Source organism: Dioscorea cayenensis, chromosome 14 (genome assembly GCF_009730915.1).
Source record: "Dioscorea cayenensis subsp. rotundata cultivar TDr96_F1 chromosome 14, TDr96_F1_v2_PseudoChromosome.rev07_lg8_w22 25.fasta, whole genome shotgun sequence".
Taxonomy (NCBI): domain Eukaryota; kingdom Viridiplantae; phylum Streptophyta; class Magnoliopsida; order Dioscoreales; family Dioscoreaceae; genus Dioscorea; species Dioscorea cayenensis.
In genome coordinates, this window is record NC_052484.1 from 15,974,954 (window position 1) to 15,994,509 (window position 19,556).

General features: G+C 37.2%; 3 protein-coding genes across 5 annotated transcripts; 1 reads left to right on the forward strand and 2 right to left on the reverse strand.

The window, feature by feature from the left end:
- The first annotated feature begins 269 nt into the window (after positions 1-269).
- On the forward strand, positions 270-7,015 carry LOC120276448 (auxin response factor 2A-like). The gene is given in 16 exon segments (XM_039283196.1): positions 270-1,026; positions 1,151-1,263; positions 1,785-1,880; positions 1,976-2,032; positions 2,239-2,394; positions 2,575-2,659; positions 3,476-3,566; positions 3,649-3,813; positions 3,975-4,094; positions 4,196-4,271; positions 4,354-4,519; positions 4,627-5,540; positions 5,543-5,563; positions 5,717-5,907; positions 5,998-6,149; positions 6,437-7,015. Coding segments are annotated over 15 exon segments (2,523 nt in total). The 5' UTR covers positions 270-893; the 3' UTR covers positions 6,137-6,149; positions 6,437-7,015.
- A 674-nt stretch (positions 7,016-7,689) lies between these two features.
- LOC120276011 (aspartokinase 2, chloroplastic-like) lies at positions 7,690-13,872 on the reverse strand. Of its 3 annotated transcripts, XM_039282751.1 has the most exons (15): positions 13,716-13,872; positions 12,887-13,311; positions 12,726-12,808; positions 12,600-12,640; positions 12,129-12,283; positions 11,254-11,403; positions 11,062-11,157; positions 10,719-10,835; positions 9,375-9,494; positions 9,178-9,270; positions 8,983-9,099; positions 8,620-8,736; positions 8,463-8,525; positions 8,173-8,382; positions 7,690-7,992 (listed from the first exon to the last, which is right to left on the reverse strand). In XM_039282751.1, the coding sequence occupies exons 2-14, from the start codon at positions 13,295-13,297 to the stop codon at positions 8,218-8,220; spliced, it is 1,728 nt and encodes a 575-aa protein (XP_039138685.1). In that variant the 5' UTR covers positions 13,298-13,311; positions 13,716-13,872; the 3' UTR covers positions 7,690-7,992; positions 8,173-8,217. The 3 variants fall into 3 exon arrangements, with proteins under 3 accessions (XP_039138685.1, XP_039138684.1, XP_039138686.1); XM_039282750.1 differs by lacking the exon at positions 7,690-7,992 and having other exon boundaries at positions 8,024-8,382; XM_039282752.1 differs by lacking the exon at positions 7,690-7,992 and having other exon boundaries at positions 8,024-8,379; positions 13,716-13,871.
- A 2,070-nt stretch (positions 13,873-15,942) lies between these two features.
- Positions 15,943-18,810, reverse strand: LOC120275351 (transcription factor ICE1-like). The gene is made up of 5 exons (XM_039281893.1): positions 17,760-18,810; positions 17,175-17,405; positions 16,410-16,580; positions 16,234-16,328; positions 15,943-16,143 (listed from the first exon to the last, which is right to left on the reverse strand). The coding sequence occupies exons 1-4, from the start codon at positions 18,600-18,602 to the stop codon at positions 16,242-16,244; spliced, it is 1,332 nt and encodes a 443-aa protein (XP_039137827.1). The 5' UTR covers positions 18,603-18,810; the 3' UTR covers positions 15,943-16,143; positions 16,234-16,241.
- Between the last annotated feature and the right edge of the window lie 746 nt (positions 18,811-19,556).

Genomic DNA, 19,556 nt, shown 5'->3' on the forward strand with positions numbered 1-19,556 from the left:
CCGGTTAAGTGGGGCCCATAAAGCAGAAGACTCACGATATACACGGAGACGGGAGACAACGCCGTCAACGTATCCAACCTCGTTTCCCGTTTCCCTTCTTGCTATAACGCGGACAAATTCCCCGTTGGGTCGCTTTCCGGGCCGGTCCGGTTCAGGAAAACCAACTACGGTCCGAACGGTTACAGCAGGTGGGGCCCACTGTATAGGCACGTGGCGGATGTCTAGTGGTCGGGTCCGTTGGACTAGGCTAAGATGAGGATTACGTTACCCTTGTCTGCTGGAGCGAAAGAGAAGAAGAAGAAGAAGACCCTTCTTGTTCGAGTTCCTTGTTTCTTGCTCTTCTTTGAGGACGCGGAAGGAAGGGGAGAGAAGAGGGAAGCGTGGAGAAAGGGTTTTGAGCGGTTTCGGGGTGATCTCTGCTTGCTGATCTGGGTTTGGATTGGAGGTTTGCGTGGTTTGATTTGGTGGAGATTGAGGTTTTGTTGAGTTGAAGGGGTTTGTAGGGTTTGGGGATTGGGTTTTGGTGGATTTCAGTGGGGTTTTTGTTTTTTTAAATTTTTTTGGGGTTTTGGTTGTTTTTTTGTTTGATTTTGGGGTGGTGATGGTTTGATCTTGTTTGGGGGGTTGGTTGTGTTGGGAGAGTATTGATTTGGTTGTTGGAAGTCAGAGGGTTTCTCGTTTTGATTGAGTTTGGGTTGTGAGTTGGGGATTTGAAAGGGGTTTTCAGGGCTGGAAGAGATCTCAGTGTTGAATTTTGTAGGAATTCAGGGTTCTTCGTTTGTGATCTTTGTTTATTTCGGGTTTTAGGGTGGTGAGGGCTTGGATCTCTTGAGTTTAGGTCTATTTGCTTGGAGATCAGCCGTGGATGAGAGATCTGGGTCTTAAAACGTGAGATGACGTCAACGGAGGCTCCGGCGAGGGTGAACGGCGGCAATGGGAGGGAGAGTCATCCCTCTGGTGGTAGCGCGCCTGAAGGAGGTGGATACGATGCCGGACGGGGTTTCGGTGCCGGGATGGGCGGGAGAGGTAGGGTTTTGCTCAATATTCACCGACGCTTGTGAAAAGAACATCTGATTTTTCCTTTTCTCTTTTCTTTCTCTAGCAATTTGGAGAGAAATTTTTTTGAGTATAATTTGTTCTCTTGTTTCAGAATCGGATGATGCTCTTTATAGGGAGCTGTGGCATGCGTGCGCGGGGCCGCTGGTGACGGTGCCTCGCGTGGGTGAGAGGGTTTTCTATTTCCCTCAGGGCCATATAGAGCAAGTAGGCCTCTGTCACTCCTCCAGGAGCTCAAATTCATACCTAAATTTTTTTTGCTTCCGGTGCTAAAATCGTTGATTGAAGGGTTTCTTCTGCCTTACCTTTTCAGGAAATTTTATTTTTACCTTCTTAAATGCTCGTCCTATTGTTAAGAATTACTAGTTTTTAATGTTTCTGAATTATTTTTCCTTCTTTCCTCTTTTGAATGACCTCTGATTTTCCGAAAATCGTGGTTCCAAGGGTTTTTCGGTTCAATTTCAAATTAACTTAAAATTCTTGGGGTTTCTATTATTTCTTCTTAGTTTCTTGCATATATTATTACAGTATCAAATTCTCCATGATTGGTTTGCCCTACCATGCCTTAATCATGTTTTTTCAAGTTCTCTCCATCAATTTCGGTGTTGATTTTTTTTTGTTTGGAAAATTATGTTTTCCATAAATTTTGTGGAGAAATGGCTTCTATTTTATTCTGGTTGTTTCCACCAATTGTCTTGAAAGAGCGGTGCTTATGTATGTTTCATCAGGTGGAGGCCTCAACTAATCAAGTGCCGGAGCAGCAAATGAAGATCTATGATCTGCCATCTAAGATTCTTTGCAGAGTGCTCAATGTTGAGTTGAAGGTGACATTTTGGGCTCTTTCTTTTCTGCAGTACTGAAGTTTTTAAAATTGATCTCCTTGATGACTGCTGACATTTTGTGTTTTTAATTTCAACAGGCAGAGCTGGACACAGATGAGGTCTTTGCTCAGGTGACGTTGGCTCCAGAATCAAAGGTTTGGCTTTTCTTCGCATTCAGCATTTTTCTCTAACCTATATTTTTAATATAAAGTAGATGATTTTATATCTTAATGCTTTAGTCAATTTTTTTTTCCCAGATCGTCATGTTTAATTAGTTTAAATTTATTTTATGCACTTCTGGATTTCTTGTCTAATTTTGCAACTATTTGAGATGTTAATTGAAATTTAATTTGTTTTTCAGCAAGATGAGAACTCAGTGGAGAAGGAGAGTTTGCCACCCCCGCCTCCTCGGCCACATGTCCATTCATTCTGTAAGACACTCACATCCTCTGATACAAGTACTCATGGTGGGTTCTCTGTTTTGAGAAGGCATGCGGATGAATGTCTCCCTCCACTGGTTAGCTGATTCTCCTGCCTATGTTTATAGTTCTATTTGTTTTCTATTTCTATTTAATGCTTGATTTTGGGAGGAGCTGAAGATCATCACAAGAGTTGATGATTTCTATTTGTTTATATAGTTCTATTTGTTTTCTATTTCTATTTATTTATATTTTACTTTCTGGGATTTTTTATAAAGGACATGAGCCAGCAGCCCCCATCGCAAGAGTTGGTGGCCAAAGATCTGCACGGAATTGAATGGCGCTTCCGGCACATCTTTCGTGGTAACCATCTTTTCATTGTTTTGGCGGATAATTTAACTTACATTGCTTTTGAGTCTCCACGGGTTTTTATCTTCCGATTTATGAACATTTAACTTAAGATGGTGTTTAGCTAACTAGTGTGTGGCGGCAGCTCTTAAGAAGAGGGATCTCTCTGGAATGTTTTATTGGTTCCACTTATAAAATTACCTGAACTCAGGTAGAATGGATCTTTTTACTGGTTTGCTTTCATGAAGGTGTTTCTAACATCATCTTCGGATGGGTGACAATCACTATTCCCCCTACCAACAATCTGGCATGAGCTGGTGCATATTTTTATAAAAAAATCATCTTTTAAAATGAATATAATTAATAATTAATATATATATATATAGTTATGTATGTATATATGTATTATTATTTAAAATACTAAATTTAAATGTCAAACTATTTAATCTTTATTCGCAATTTAGTATTAATTAAGTCAAATAAAAGGAAATACCTAATATTTGAAAAATGTTTTGACTTTAACTTTACTTTTTATTTTATCTCTCAACCAAACGCCATCTAAAATCATCTCCAAGCTATAGCTTGACCTTGAAAGATGAGGCTTTCTGTGTGAAGGAAGCAAGCATGGTAACCCATGTGGTGATATTACTTTCATGTCATGATGTATGGGGTGTATTTGAGGAGCACCGAGGTTGTTTGCATATTCTTTGAAATTAGCTTGATGCCTCCTGAGGTTTGCCAAGCTAGAGGTTTTATAGTTATCATGATGAATCTGACCATCTGGTATTTCGGTTTTGGCATGATTCCAACTTCGATTTTGTATACCTCCAGGTCAACCAAGGAGGCATTTGCTTCAAAGTGGTTGGAGTGTATTTGTTAGTTCCAAAAGACTTGTTGCTGGAGATGCCTTCATATTTCTCAGGTTTGAATTTTCCTTCCATTTTTGCATTAGTATAGTTTCATTGCATCTATACTCTTAGCGCTGAATACTGTTTTTGATCTAGAGGTGAGAATGGTGAACTACGGGTTGGGGTGAGGCGAGCGATGAGACATCAGTCTAATGTTCCATCTTCAGTCATTTCCAGTCATAGCATGCATCTAGGTGTCCTTGCAACAGCATGGCATGCTGTCACCACAGGAACCATGTTTACTGTCTACTACAAGCCAAGGTGCGTTTTTTCTACAGGAATGGTGGCACATGTATTGTCACACCTAGAGCAGGCAAACATTGTACCTATGCAAGCAATTGTAGTGCAAATAGTACTTGTTTGTTAGGACGTGGCATACTATGCTCATTATTGTAATCTTACTTGAACTCTGCACCTAACAGGACCAGCCCTTCTGAATTTATTGTTCCATATGACCAATACATGGAGTCCCTCAAAGTCAATTATACCATAGGGACAAGGTTTAAAATGAAATTTGAAGGTGAAGAAGCCCCAGAGCGAAGGTATAAATGATTTTTGTCAGTTACTATAATTCAAGAAATAAACTCCCTAGTTAGCAAGCCATCAAATATAGGCTGCATCTGTAATGTCTGTTCTGTGGTAGGTTTACTGGCACTATAATCAGCATAGAAGATGTTGATTCCAACAAATGGCCTTCTTCAAAATGGAGGTGCCTCAAGGTAATATTCCAACATAGTTTTTACTGTTTGACTCATTTTAACTTGAATGAGATTGATCTTGATTTCTCTCATTTATCCTCAGGTGCAATGGGATGAAACTTCTTCTGTTCCTCGTCCAGATCGGGTTTCTCCTTGGAAAATAGAACCTGCTTTAAGTCCCATGAACCCCCTTCCTGTGGCTAGACCCAAAAGACCAAGACCACAGTCAATACCATTGTCTTCTGAGTCATCTGTCCTGATTAGATCTGGTATGTTGCCCGCAAGTATGACATCAGAAATTCTGACAGTCTTTCTCTGGAAAAAGGTATAAGCTTCATTGTTTGTCCCACTATAACAGGAACTTTTTTTGTTTCAGGTGCACCTAAAGTATCTGTGGATCTTTCCCAAGCTCATGGAATTCCTAGTGTCATTAATGGCCCAGAAATCATGGCCCTAAGAAGCAATGTTACTGATAGCAGTGACTCAGATATTGTTCAAAACCCCGTCCTGTGGCCTGCATTACATAATGAGGAGAAAAACGATAGTGGTTCTGCTCAAAGGAGGCTAGGTTCAGAGAACTGGATGCCAATGCCAAGACATGAACCTGTCTTGACAGATATACTATCATTTGAAACTCCTCGAGGAAGCTCGAAAGGGGGGCTTTTCTTGAACCAGACTACAAGTGAGATTAATAGTTCAAGGAATTGCTTTAAAGATCAGGAAGGAGAGTTCAATTTCCTACCAGGCTCATGGTCATTGATGCCCTCAAATTCTTACCTACCCATGAATGATTCAAGCCTAAGAACAGCCGCACAAACTAGTGAATCACCTTACCATAAGCCTGGAAATGCTACTTACAGTGGTTTTGGGTGTAACCCTGCTTCTCAAGCTCTTGGTGCGGAGAAACATCCACCACATTGGCTAGCTCATCATCTGTCACCTAATTCTGAAACAGAAGCTGCGTCACATCCAAGGTTTGTGAGACCTCAATCTTTAACAGCAATCCACCAAGAGTCTACCACAACCAAAGCAAGTGGCAACTGCATGCTCTTTGGTTTCCATTTGAACAGTACCCCAGCAGTCCCAGACCAAGCATTATCACACATGAATGCAATCCAAGAGTCGGAGCCTGATGTTCACCCAGATGTTACCTTGGGCCAATTGCATCCCCCAGAAGCTGAAGCATGTTCATTGCAATCTAAAGGAACAAAATCAGTTGACTCTTCTCATACGGGTAGCGAGCAGGATTTGAATCCAGCAAAGGATGTTCACAGCAAGCATTATGGTGGTTTTCAGTGAGAAGTTGTACAAAGGTTCATTTTTCTATTACTTTCATTCTTGGATCTGATATTCAGCATCTGATTCTAGCCTTTTTAATTATGTTAGAATGGAATGCTACAGCGAAGTCCACAGTTTTGTGACACTTTAGTGATTATTATTATTATTTTTTTCAATTTATTTTTAAGGTACACAAGCAGGGGATCGCTCTTGGGAGGTCTGTGGACCTCACAAAGTTCAATGGATATAGTGAGCTCCTAGCAGAGTTAGATAAGATGTTTGAATTTGAGGGTGAATTGATGGCTCCCAATAAGAATTGGCTGGTTGTATATACAGACAATGAGGGGGATATGATGCTTGTTGGGGATGATCCCTGGCAGTAAGTATTATCCTCGTCTAATCATTTTGCAACTCGCTAATGAACAATGGCGTCATAGCGGAAAATGTGACTTTCCTTTAATGTGCACAGGGAATTTTGTGGGATGGTTCGAAAGATCTCCATATACACCAGGGAGGAGGTTCAGAAGATGAATGCAGGAACACTCAACCCGAGGGTTGAGAATTTCCCTGTCAAAGAAGGGGAAACAGTTGAGAAAGAAAACAATTGAGACCAAAACCAGGGTAAGTGTTTGCTCATACCAGACCATGTTCTCTATTGTTGTTTTAATCACCATGCAATTGATATAAATCCTTTTCATTATTGCAAGTTCAAAGTTAGATTTTCATCAGCCCTCACCATCACACTTGTATACATTTCATAAATTATGTATGTTTTACACATTCACTCTTGCAAGGTTTGTAAGATTTCTTGAATATATGTTTTTATTGCTAAGCATCAGAATAATTGACATTGAACCAGAAAGGAATAGTTTCTAACATATATATATATATATATATATGTGTAGCAGGCAGACAGTGTGTGGGCATTTGTGGACAAAGCGAAAAACATGTATTGATGGGTCATCATCAATGGTTGGTTCTCTCTGCTGAAGAAATCACTGACTCACCGGTAAGCCTCTGGTCTGCGCCCACTACCATCTTCTCTCCGCCTTGTCTTGGTATTGGTGGTGCTGTGCTTATTTACTTGATTTATCAAAACCAACCAACCAACCAACCAACCACCCATCTTATAAATATTTCTTATTTTTATCTCCTTGTGCCCATCCCTGGGTACCTGATTTATATTAACACCACCCTCTTTTCTTCGATTTCTATTTGCTGACCCAGAGTCGTCGTCGTTGTTTGTACCTTGTGCTTTTACCCCCTGCTGTGAGTATAGTAACAGCCCCTTTGAAATGTAGCTGGCTTTTTTATCTTCTTTTTGCGTTTTTATTCAGCTGTCTATGTTGAAGGTCAGGTTAATTAATGTGTGAGATATGCAGTAGCAGTATATATATATACATACACAGTATATATATATATAGCTTTGGCTCTCTGATTGCTAGAATGATTGATAATATTATTATCCTTGCTTCTCTCTTCTTCCATTTTGATTGCAATGTTGTCGCCAGTTTTGTATGTGCAGTAGTATATTATGGTTCGTGAGCAGCTGGTTAAATAAGAACCACCATGTTCTCATTTCCTTCATTGTTTTGGGGTTTGTAGGCGGGAACAAAGTTGGTGATGGTTTCCTCTGAAAATGTACTTTTAAATGATTCCGAATTAGGCTTTCGCTATTTTATTTTATTTTATTTTTTTGGGTGGATGAGATTGTGTAGGTCTGGTTGGCCACAGATTAAAAAAAGGTTTGACGATTCTGGCAGGACAACCAGATATGCTAAAAAAAAGCTGCATGTTTATGTATATTTGGCTTTGTTATATTTGTTAACCCCAAAATTATGCATTTGTGCATATATACCTACACAATTATCGTTAATTATTTACAATTTGTTGTCATATAACCTTTAAATAAAATGATTTTTTAAAAAAATATTTGTGAGAATAATGTGGGGGGTTAACATTTTATTCTTATAAAATACTTGTGAAGTAGTATAAATATATAGTCATAATGCATATTCAGCCGGGAGCCTTGTGTATGCATGTTTAACATATATATATATTTTTAAATATTGGATTGGTATATGCATATTTATTTAAATGTAAATTTGTCAAATATGTATACATATACCGTAACTGCTTGTCCTTTATACAAAAACGAATGCCCAAATCTAGTATATATATTTCTTATTTAATTTTATTTAAACATTCTCTAAATAACCAGTAAATTATCAAATAATAACCATCACGGTAATACAGTTGGAACTGGTAAGTAAACACGTAGCCGCAAGATAAATGTCACATGCAAACAGCCACCGCCATCTCCCAATCAGTAACATAACTGTGCCCACCCGCTTTCTACATATTTGACGGCCTACGTTCATTGTGTGTATGCATGCAATCTCCCCAAGACGGGAACATGGCCCAGCTCTTCTTCAAGCCGGCAGCAGATGAGGTACTAGAAAAGCTGCAAAACAAAAATCTCAATTAACCAACTATTTCATTCGAAAATTTAAATCATTGTTTCTTTCATGAACCTGCCGTGCATCAATTATCATTTACAAATAACATAATACATAGATTGGAACATTGGGGTAAAGATCAGCGTTGCAATAAGGCATGCTGTGAATCGGATGAATTCAATTACCTAAAAACATGGATGAATAATAATAATACACTTTTATCTCTAAAACTACAGTACATGTTCACCACCACATCCGTTTACAGTGGTGGGACGCACAGCGGCAACACCATTCTGGGGATCTGTCTCAACTTCAGTCTCAAAGAAAGCCGAATGGAGTGCCCTAACGCATTGCTTTGCCTCTCTATCATGAACCACCAGCGATATGTTAACCTGCTGTTTTTTGCAGATGATTAACACAAGAACCTAGTAAAATCTCATACTCTGCTTGAACCTTAGTTTCTCGAAAATGTTACCTTTGACGCCCCTTGAGAGATCATTTGGACATTAACCCCATTCTTACGGAGAACATTGAATGCCTAACATTAAGACACAAAAAAGAACCAAAGTTGGAGAAGCAGATATAGCAAATATGTTAAGTGGAAGGAATAAACGAAAGATGTTAGGCCAAACTTTTTCAAGTATTGAAGAAGAGCGTTGCACATTTCCGATGAGCGAGATTATTGATATGTTCTGAAGGAGCCGTACAACTGCTATTTTTTCTAGTTCTTCCACAACATGATCGAGTTCCTGTTTATAATTAACAGAACCTCAGATTGATTTTAACAGTCGCATGCTCCTGTTGTTGACTAAGATCATTAAAAAGTCAAAGATTGGAGGAGTCTAGGCTATGCAAGCATATAGCATTCCTACACAGACTCATGAGGCTAATCAAATATATAGCACCCAGCATCCGTGCAAATCACAATTTAATGCAAGTTAGTGCATTTGATTAGTAGGATATAGCAAAAGCATTGAGGCAATATAAACACTTGCCTGTTGAATTAATTCTCTGCTCCAAAGTTTAGATGGGTCTAATGTCAAAGATATGCTGACTTCACTGGTGGCTACACAATCAACAGAGATGCCCAGGTCTTCAAAAGTAGAAAAGACCTGCATTTTTTCAGACAAAAATACTTGTTTTCTGATCCCAAAGTCAACCATCAAACACAAATGGCTGTCTAATTCTACCTTTGCTAAGAAACCATATTGGCCAAGCATCCTAGTGCTCACAATGTCCAACATTGTGATATTGGATTTCAAAACTATGCTGGTTAGGACAGCCTGAATTATGGACAACGTAACAACATCATGTTTCCAGTGCTGAGATTTCCTTCAGGAAAGAAGTTTGTGAAGAGCATGCTATTATTAACAAAGTAGCCACAAACCTCAGTCATATCCCTTTCTTTGGTAATAAGGGTACCAGGAGCTCGAGGGTTGTATGAGTTTTTCACCCTAACAGGTATATCACTTTCTCTAGCAGGTCGCATTGATTGAGGATGCAGTACCTGCAATAATATATGCCATAAGCATCATATGACATGAAAAATACTGTGACTATATGCTTCAAAACGAGGACTTCTCAAATAACAAGGTCCAGTATCAGCATATTCAGTAGTAAGTCAATAGTTAACAATAGACTGGCAAGGAAATGTCTTGCATGTCTACAGACTTCAAATATCTGTCAAAGTGCACTTTGAGTCCTGAACTATAAATCAGTCTTCACCTTGGTCCTAAAACTTGGAACAAGTTCAGTTTCGACATTAAATTAATATGGGGAATGCAGGTCCAAGCCCTAAACTATGAAAAGACTAAACCGTTCTACTCTCTATTTAAAAGTAGATTTCAATCCTTGGAACAAAACAAACATTGGACAATTTCAAGGACCAATTCCAATAGCTAAAAGTATTCAACTCCAACTAACAGAGTAAAAAAAGGTGGCAATTTCATGGGTTTGACGGTAATTGGTTTACCTGAAACCCTAATAGCACCCATTTAAAAAAACCTTTTTAAGCATTTGAATTTTTAATGAAGTTTGGGTTTTGACCGTTCCATGCATGAAACCTAACCATATATATAAATCTCATGCTTATATAGTATACAATCTGTGAAACCCAAGATCCAATTTTATATTTTTTAATATAATAGTATATATAATTGGAATCTTTTAATATTAATTAGTTAATTACTATTATATTACATTTAAATTTAAACAGAATTTCCTTGTACTTTCACACTATTATTTTGCCTATTTTTGCCAAATTTCAACAAATCTAATTAATATTTTATACCTTGTCATTTTTGAAAAGTTTTTACATACACCACGACAAAAATGCAAAATCACGCACACCCTTGATACTTATGTTTATAAACACTTTTAATCTCTAATTACTTATCAAATATAAGATAATAGTTTTTTTGACCAATTGTCAACCGAAATAAAATAAATTTTGCTTGCTTGCAAGGAGATATACATAAAAACATTAGTGTTTCTCAATTGTATATTTACATATATTTACAAAAATATTCCTCTTTTATAAATATTTGGCTTATATCAATTAGATTTTTAATAAATTTCGTAATGTTTTTGATGATCAATTTATTTAAATTTGTAACATTGATTTTATTATTGAAAATTATTGAACATGTGAATAAGAAATTGTAGACAGGCTTGGGAATTGTGTTTTTCGCAAATACCAATGACATTGCCAACCCTGTAAATAAAAACATACCTGAGCACCAAAATATGCAAGTTCTGCTGCCTCCTCAAAAGTTAAATGCGGTACAGGCTGTGCTTTTGGATAAATATTAGGGTCGCATGTTAAAACACCATCAACATCCTTCCAAACCTGCAATTGTAACAAAGTATAACTCTTACAATGGATTTTAGGACATAATAACAAAGTTTGTAGTAAGGAAAACTGTAGAATTGCATTTCGGATGACTAGAATTGAATGATTAGAACATAAGCTGAATAACAACAAAGGTCACTGAGACATCTAACATCTTTATGCCAAGTTCAAGCAACTAAAAGAATATCTTCTTTTTTTTTATACATATACTTCTGGAGCTGACCTGTATCTCACGTAATCCTAAAGCTTTACCGATAGTTGTTGCTGTCAAGTCACTCCCACCTCTACCTAAGGTAGTCACAGCACAGGACTTCCATCCCTGCAGATGGAGAATGATAGATCAAGAATTTCAGCCAATTCTGATCACGGAAAAATAATTATAGCCAGGTGTTGGAAAAATAATGACGGTTAACACCTTTCCAAGAAAGCCTGTGACAACAGGAATCGCAGGATCATTATTCCAATCACTATACAACCTCTTTGCAACAGCAGGGTAAGTTGCTTCCAAGATATCCGCATTTGTGAAATCGTCTGTTGTTATAAAACCAATATCAAATGCATCATACTGCACAACAGTTTACACAGCACTACAATTAGTTGAAAGCAGATAAATCTAATACAGTAAGAACATGGAAAAAAAGAAGATACCATGCATCAAAAATTTGATGATATCACACCTAAGACATGCTAATTCAGAGATGTATGTGAAATGGAACAAATCAACAAATAATGCAGATATAATTAACTCTTATCATAATACAGTTGTGTAACAATCTACACTACAGCAATTCAGGGGTGTGACATACGCGGGTTCATTTTTATTCTTGTTATTTGAGAACAAAACATAGGTTAGACTTGTTACATTTACTACCAATTTTTTGGGATTATTTGCCACCTAAGGTTGCAATTGATCCTAAAAGAGAGGATTATGCAGATGTTCCATCCAGAAAAGCAGGTTTTCTTAGAATAACAATGACAGTTTAAGCCTTCTGCTACAAGATTGATAAAAGAATTAAATAACAATAGTTGACTGTCAACAACGATTCATTGCCTAAAGTATTGGTCAATGCACCTAAGAATGATGGTGCCATAGAACAGCATGCCTACAAAACATTATAGGCTATATCAGACTGAAGGCTTGGCTTAAGTTGTTCTAGGAACTGTCTATACAAGGATGGTTTACCATCATTATAGCACCTAAAAAGCAACACATAAAAATGATTTCAATGTTTCTTTTCAGTAGCATGATTTGCACAAGCTTTAATGATGATGAATGTAATGGATTCTTACCTGCCGTGCTTTGGCACCAATTTTGTTCAAATATGCCGTGAAAATTCTTGTGGACATACTCTCTCCAAAAGAAACTAAATAATCTCTTGTACGAAGGGTCAGCTCCTTCATCATGGCAATGCCTTTTAGAAGCTGCTCCAGCTGATCCAACAAACCTGCACAGATCATAAGAAGGCATCTGAAATGACAAACCTAAAGGAGAAGTGCTTGACTCCACTTGCAACTGGCAGTTCAAATGATGATCACTTGATAATCATGAGTTAACAACATGAAACATACAATCTGCATAATTTGGCAATTTTAAAAATTAAAACTATATTTCTGATTCTCGGAGGTACATAATTTATAAGGTTGAAACAATGTTTTGTGGTGAATGGTACCGTATCATTGCTATCATAATAGAGAAAGTCATTATATAATAGCACTTCCATGACAATGTACTAATATCTATAAATAAATAACAGAATTTACCAGATAAAACAGATTTGTCAATTCCAAGTTCCTCAATAGTCCTGAACGAAGGAAACAAGAAAGACATCAAAACACAACTCTTCTAGCACTAATGAAATAATGACAGAAACAGACAAAAAAACATACTTCAGATGTAACTCCTTGATGAAGCTCAACTCTTCTAGATCAGATACATTAGATACACCACAACAAACCGCTTTTTCTCCGGCCTAAACCACAAGTGTTTTAATAATAAACCATTTTGTCAAGAAAACCAAGAAAAAGCTTATTTCATCAACGCCAGTTACCAGCAAAAGCTTGTTAGTAGTCTTCCCCATCGCGGAGAGAACAATCACCGGCATCTCCTCAGGGAAGCTAAGAATAAGGTTTGCAACTTCCTTCATCCTCTCAGCTGAAGCAACTGAGGACCCACCGAACTTCATTACAATGCTAAACTGCTTGGCATTATCATCAAGTTCCCTCTTCAACTCATTTTTTTCATTCTTCTCCACCACGGCCGCCACCCCCGTCTCGCAGCGCACCTTCAAACCCCTCATATTCCCCCATTTATCCTCCTTTTTCTTACTTATAAACTTCACAGAAGCCTCAAATCCATATTCATTCCAAGAACTCCTTGAAAACCCAAGAAATGTCGGCGAATCTTTCACTAACCCGGCTGAATAAGCTCGGGGAACAAATTGAGTAGAAGCAGCCATCATCAACGCTCAAAAACCTAATGACACCACCCACAAACAAGTCCCATCATCCACCACATCCACATCCACATCCACATCCAATAAAAACCACAGAAATGGCAAGAAAAACAAGAAACCAAAAAACGCAAAACCGCAGAAATGCCAAGGAAAACAACAAACAATAAACACAAGAAATCATTCCAAACCAACAGAGAACCCATGAAACCAAACCTCAACACGCCTGCCTTCCACTCTCGCTAAACACAACAAACCCACAAAACCAAAGATCAGATCCAAGAAATCAGCACAAAACCCAAAGAAAAACACAAACAACCCAGAATGCCAGTTGAAAAAACCACACAACAACGAACCAAAACGGCAAAACCACCAAAGAAGACCGAAAATGGAGATCTAAACAAGGAAAACAACAGCGAAATCATACCTGAAGCTCAAGAACTCGAAGATCAAGATCTAAGAGCACAAATCTCTAGGGTTCTCTCTTCTCTCGAGCCCGAGAGGAGCCGGAGCTCCGACGGAACGAGAAGAGAAAGACAAAGCTCCGACGAACAATCAGCGGCGGCTCGATGGCAAAATGGTTGGAATGGAGCTATTTATAGGAAAGAGAAAAGAAAGACAAGACTCCCGCTCGCATCGCATCAGACTGAATGGACGGCCAAGATTCAAACATAAACAGCGGCAGACCGTCAAAATCCTCGGGTCCGCCAACCGGTTCAGTTTTCCGGTTCAATTCGGTTCATCTGAACCGGAAGCAATCAGTAGTCCGTGTCACATGTAAAAAAATAATAATTAATAAATAAATAATAATTTTTTATTTGTGAAAATTCTTTATGTACATATAAAAACCTTAAAAATTTTAATTGAAATTGGAATCAAAAGAGGTGGGGCCCAGGAACCGACAAAATCGTGGTAAAATTGTATAAAAACCCTTGAAATTTTGTTGAATTGTTTAAGTAATAACTAATAAGAAAACTAGGGGCTTTAAGTTTGATAACTTTGAATTTCAAGTGATGAATATACCTTGGATCCTTCCTATGAATGCCCATGATTTTTCTTTTGATGTGAATTATATGTAACTTTAACTTTGATAATTGGGAAAAAAGTATTATGGTGATTATATATATCAGTTAGGAGTAATGTTGAATTATTTTTGTTGAAAGTTCAAAGTTATTAAGGTTGTGAAATGAATTAAAAAAGAGAGTGCATTATGTTTCTATGTCTCCTGTTGTACATTATGAGATTAGAATAATGGACCCTCATGTCATGGCCAATGGAAAGCATAGATCTTGAAAACAAGGCTTATCTTGTCTTATTGGCACCTGATTTAAATGATTATTTAAATAATAGATTCAATTCATCTGTTTATTTACTCATAAAATTTATGATAGAGAATTTCTTTGATATAACTTTGAAAATACTAACGGTTCCTTCTACAACAGGAGAGGAGAGTTAACATTTTATTTTTCTCCGAATTTATTAGACTTCTCATTGTTGCATTTAATTAAAATTGGGAGTTTTGCAGGTATACCCTAAATAATTTTAAACTTACATATTTATTTCTAATAAAAAATGTTTGCATACATACCTTTGAATAATATATATAATTGCGTATGTACCTCTGGGTTCAAATTAATTGAAAAACATCTGTTAACAAACAATATATATATATATATATAAAATAACTATTATACCCTTTTGTATATATACTCTTAAAAAGATTTTTTTTGATTATATGGTTAAATTGTACAAAGATTATTTTAGACCTTTTGGCTTTTTATATTTTTAATTCAAGTAATCATAGTTAATAAAGTTTGATTAACTTCTATTAACGGATTCTAACAGTAAGGGTGTATCCATAATTATCTATATTTTTCAGTGATATATATACAAGGTTTTCAGAACCGGACCGGCCATCGAGGGGTTGAACCGGGGTCAATAATTTTTATTAAAAATAATATAATTTTAAGCTATATATAATTAAAAAAATTAAATATTGAAGAATAAAAAATAAAAAAAATAAAAACATGATTTATAAAAATTTAAGCGAGTATTTTATATAAATAAATATTGAAGTACACCACATTAAAAATGTAAAATACACCCAATAACATAAGAATAAACTAATATAAAATTAATTGAGAAGCATAAAAATATTCACAAGGAAATCCACAACTAAAAAATTCATAAAAAAATTAAAATAAAAATATTCCCTTGGTCTCTCCCTTCCTTAGTTTTATAATTTTACATTATAACCCCCAAACATTAATATATTATAAAAATAAAATAAGAATTAAAAAAAAATTGGTGCAAACCTGGGTTGATGACCCGGCCTGGTCACCGGTTCGATCGCCCGGGTTGCCGGTTCAACCCCGGTTTTATCAAAATCCGGTTTTATATATTGAACCGGACCAGTTTTAAGGCCGGGTCCGAGTCAACCCGGTCCGACCGCCCGGTCCGGTCCGGGTCTGAAAACACTATATATATACAATTATATATTTTTTTTAAGGTAAATATGCAATTATAGAACTTTTGAGGGGTTTATAACCAATTTTTCCATTAAAACTCTGCCAAATCAGATCGGTTAAATCAATAAAAAAAAAATGCAAGGCATATCTGTATCTCATATAACCAAATAAGGGAACAAATACTTTCAGAGTTCATGGAGGTAAAAACATAAAGATGTAAATGTAACCAAAATGACTAAACTTTGATACAAAATTGAGGTAAACTTGAGCTCTTTTTTTTTTTTTAAAACCCGAATCTCAGATAACTTCATGGATGGCAGTAACTTCACATGAACAATTTTTAAAGATTGAGGCTGAAAAAGAAGAAGCTGATTGCAGCCATGCAGCCTACAAAATATCAATGAATCAAATACAACAGGTTAGAAATTGGAAATAGATGGCCAAAAGAATCAGAATATTTTTTCGTCGGGAACTCACCGTTTGTTCTATGGCATCACAGTTTGTAATCCAGCAGAGTTCAAAAGCACTGTTTTTATATCTTCTGGCATAACTCTGGGGACATCCTTGCATTGCTGATAGTAAGATCAAAGAAAACATAATCAGACAATGCATCAATGGTGAGATAAGAAGAAGATAGCAGAGATTAAGAACACCTCAGCGTGGTAAACATCCAATGCAAACCCATTGAAACAGCTGATGACTGCTTGTTGGATATCAAGACCGAGACCATCAAGAGCCCTCATTGTTGAGAGCAGGAGACCAGGCCGCTGCGCACAAAACATATGAATGTTGACGGTTCGACCTTCTCTTACCCTGACTTCAACCTATATTCGGAGAAAATTAATCACTAAGGTTTGTGCAACATAACCACCATATGAGCTGGTTTGCGAGTTTATTTCATTGCAAAAGTTCGTGCAATGTAACAACCATTTGAGATAGTAAATGAGTTTATTTCGTTTCAAAAGTTCGTGCAAAGTCACCAACATATGATCTAGTTTATGAGTTTATTTCATTTCAAAAGTTCATGCAACACAGCCAGTTTATGAGCTACATATGAGCTAGTTTACGAGTTTATATCATTTCAAAAGTTCATGCAACATAGCCAGTTTATGAGCTAGTTTCCGAGTTTATTTCATTTCAAAAGTTCGAGCAACATTATTATGAGCTAGTTTCCGAGTTTGTTTCATTTCTTGGAGTTCCTGTAAGGACTTACTTACCAGGTAAATGGCCCTAGTGCAATCAAAAGCAAATGAAGTCGAGAGAGCTAATGAGAGGATCATTAAATCATTCATTCAGATAAACATAGAAAATCAAGTGTGCATTCACATGCTTTTAGTACTAAAATTGCAACAGAAAACGACAAGTGGACTTAAGTTCGACATATCAAGTGAATGATTTAATCATGGAAATGCACTTACCCTTGGTGTTTGACTGATTGGGCTCGCTAATGAGCTTGTGCATAATTCCCCCTTGACACGGCTGGGCAAAGTTGGTGTTGCCGGTGTCAGAGGGAGGAAGTTCATGGTAGTTGAATGTGGAAATGCAGAACTGGAAGGTGCCGTCCCGAGTTCATTGTGAAGTTCATCAATCCTTCGCAAAAGCTCCTTCAAGTACTCAATGGCATCGCCGAGAATAGAGGCTCTATCCATCTGTTAATCAATGAAAAATCACCCAGCATTCAATCACAAGTGGGAAAAACAAAGATGCAGACAGTGTTTGTTTCATATCCAAGGAGAAAATAAATGGAATGTAATGAGTTGTGAAAGAGCATATGTCAGTGAATGAACACAAGAATTCAAGTAAAATTAGACAAATTTAAACAGTAAAAACAGGACAAAGCATAGCACTATAAACTACTACTGCGCATTAAAGAAAACAATTGAGAAAAAAATTTCAGAGATTTACCAAGACAAACTCAAACAATTTTGTTTGCAATTTTACTGCAGATCAAAGTATGTAAAAGATGGAAAAAAAAAAATGAAATTTTCTTTTAAAGTTGATACCTTGCTGATCTTTGGAACAACAGAGCGGAGCATGTAGAGCCTGTCATTGAGCTTCTTCCTTCTTCTCCTTTCAGCCAATAAATTCTTTGCTGGTTGGCCCTTCTTCTTCCCCTTCTCCACCACTCCATCGCCATCCCCATTGCCCTCCTTCTCCTCTTTGTTCTTATCCTCTTCATCTGAGTCCCATTTCATCCTGGACCCATCCTCGTCCTTCTCCTGCCCCTCCAAATCCCTAAAGCTCGCAGCTTTATCCATGTCAAGCCCTAGATTTTGCCTCTGCAACGCAGCTCGCTTCTGGAATAGAGTGGGCTGAGCTCCCAGAGAAGGGAAGACCTGGAGAGGTTGGAGAGTCTTGGACCTATTGAACGTCGAAGAATTTTCTATGGTTTCAAAGCTCACAGGGTTGGGCACCAAAGCGGGGTTTGAGAACTGGGATTTGGAGCTGAAATCAAACGAGTTGACGCCCAAATCAGAGGAAGTGAAGCTAAGATCAAAGGCAGGGTCGAAGGGGATATAACTCAGGGAGGACTTAGGAGCGAAGGAGAAAGACGAAGCGGAGTCGAGTGGTGGGAGAAGAGAGGCGATATCTTGGCGCTGGGATTGAAGGGGCTCAAAATGCGGCGTGGCGGAGCTCGCGGTGGCGGAGGAGAAGTACCAATCGTCTTCAAGCATGGTTTTGAAGGTTGGAAGGCTGAGACTGAGCTCATCCTTGGTGAAACGAGACATGAGGTTGGTCGGCGACCCAGGCTCCGCCGGCGTCGGCGAGGGTTGCGTCGCCCATGGAGCTCCTGCTGAGGCGTTCTCTTCCTCCGCCCAAGACGAGCCATTGAGATGCGATAGCATTTGAGCCAAGAGAAGAAGAAGAAGAAGAAGAAGAAGAAGAAGAAGAAGAAAAGCAGCTCCTTTTTTTCAGTGTTGTTATTTTTGGAAGGTTATGAGTCTTATGATGGTGCAGTTGGATGTGTATATATATATATATATATATAAATGAAAAAAGAGAAGCTTGTTGGTTACTATTTTAGGAAGGAGTCAGTGGTGCACTGATGAAAGAGAAGCTTGTGAGGTCTTGTGTTAATGGCCAATATATATATATATATATATCTAAATATAGACAGATAGACAAATAGACAGACAGACAAACAAAAAGAGGATTTGGTATTGCAAAAGAAGAGAGCAAAGGGAAGGGAGGAAGGAAGAAGAAATGGGTTTTTTGAACGTTAAGATGTAGGGTAAGAAAATGACAGGGGCTCTGTGTTGCATATAAATGGGAGTGGGTAGAGGAGAGAGAATGAACATATATTTTACCAATTGTTAATTATTATTTATTTTTTAGATAGTGATTATACCTGCCTTTGTTTTTGTACTCTTATTAATTATTGAATTTATGGTTTTTTTTTTAATGTCTTAATAAATACAGTGAGGTTCATTTTTTCACCTTTACTTTATAGTTTTTGTTTTAAAGAACATTTATATTATTATTATTTTGCAAGCGTTGAAGAGTGTGAGTGTGTGGATAGTGTGAGTATCAGTTATATGTTATTGTTGGGATAATGATTGCTATTAAGAGAAATGCATGTGTTTACTTGCGTATTGGCGTGTGAATGTACTCGATTGTTATTCTGTTTGTATTTTTTTGCTTTGGAATTGTTGTAATTGCTGTGCCATGACGTGGACAACAACATTATAAGCTATCTATCACTTTTATTTTAATATATATATATATATATATATATATATATATATTCTGAGTTTGTAATCTTGTATCTTAAATATTATCACGTAAACATGCATATCATT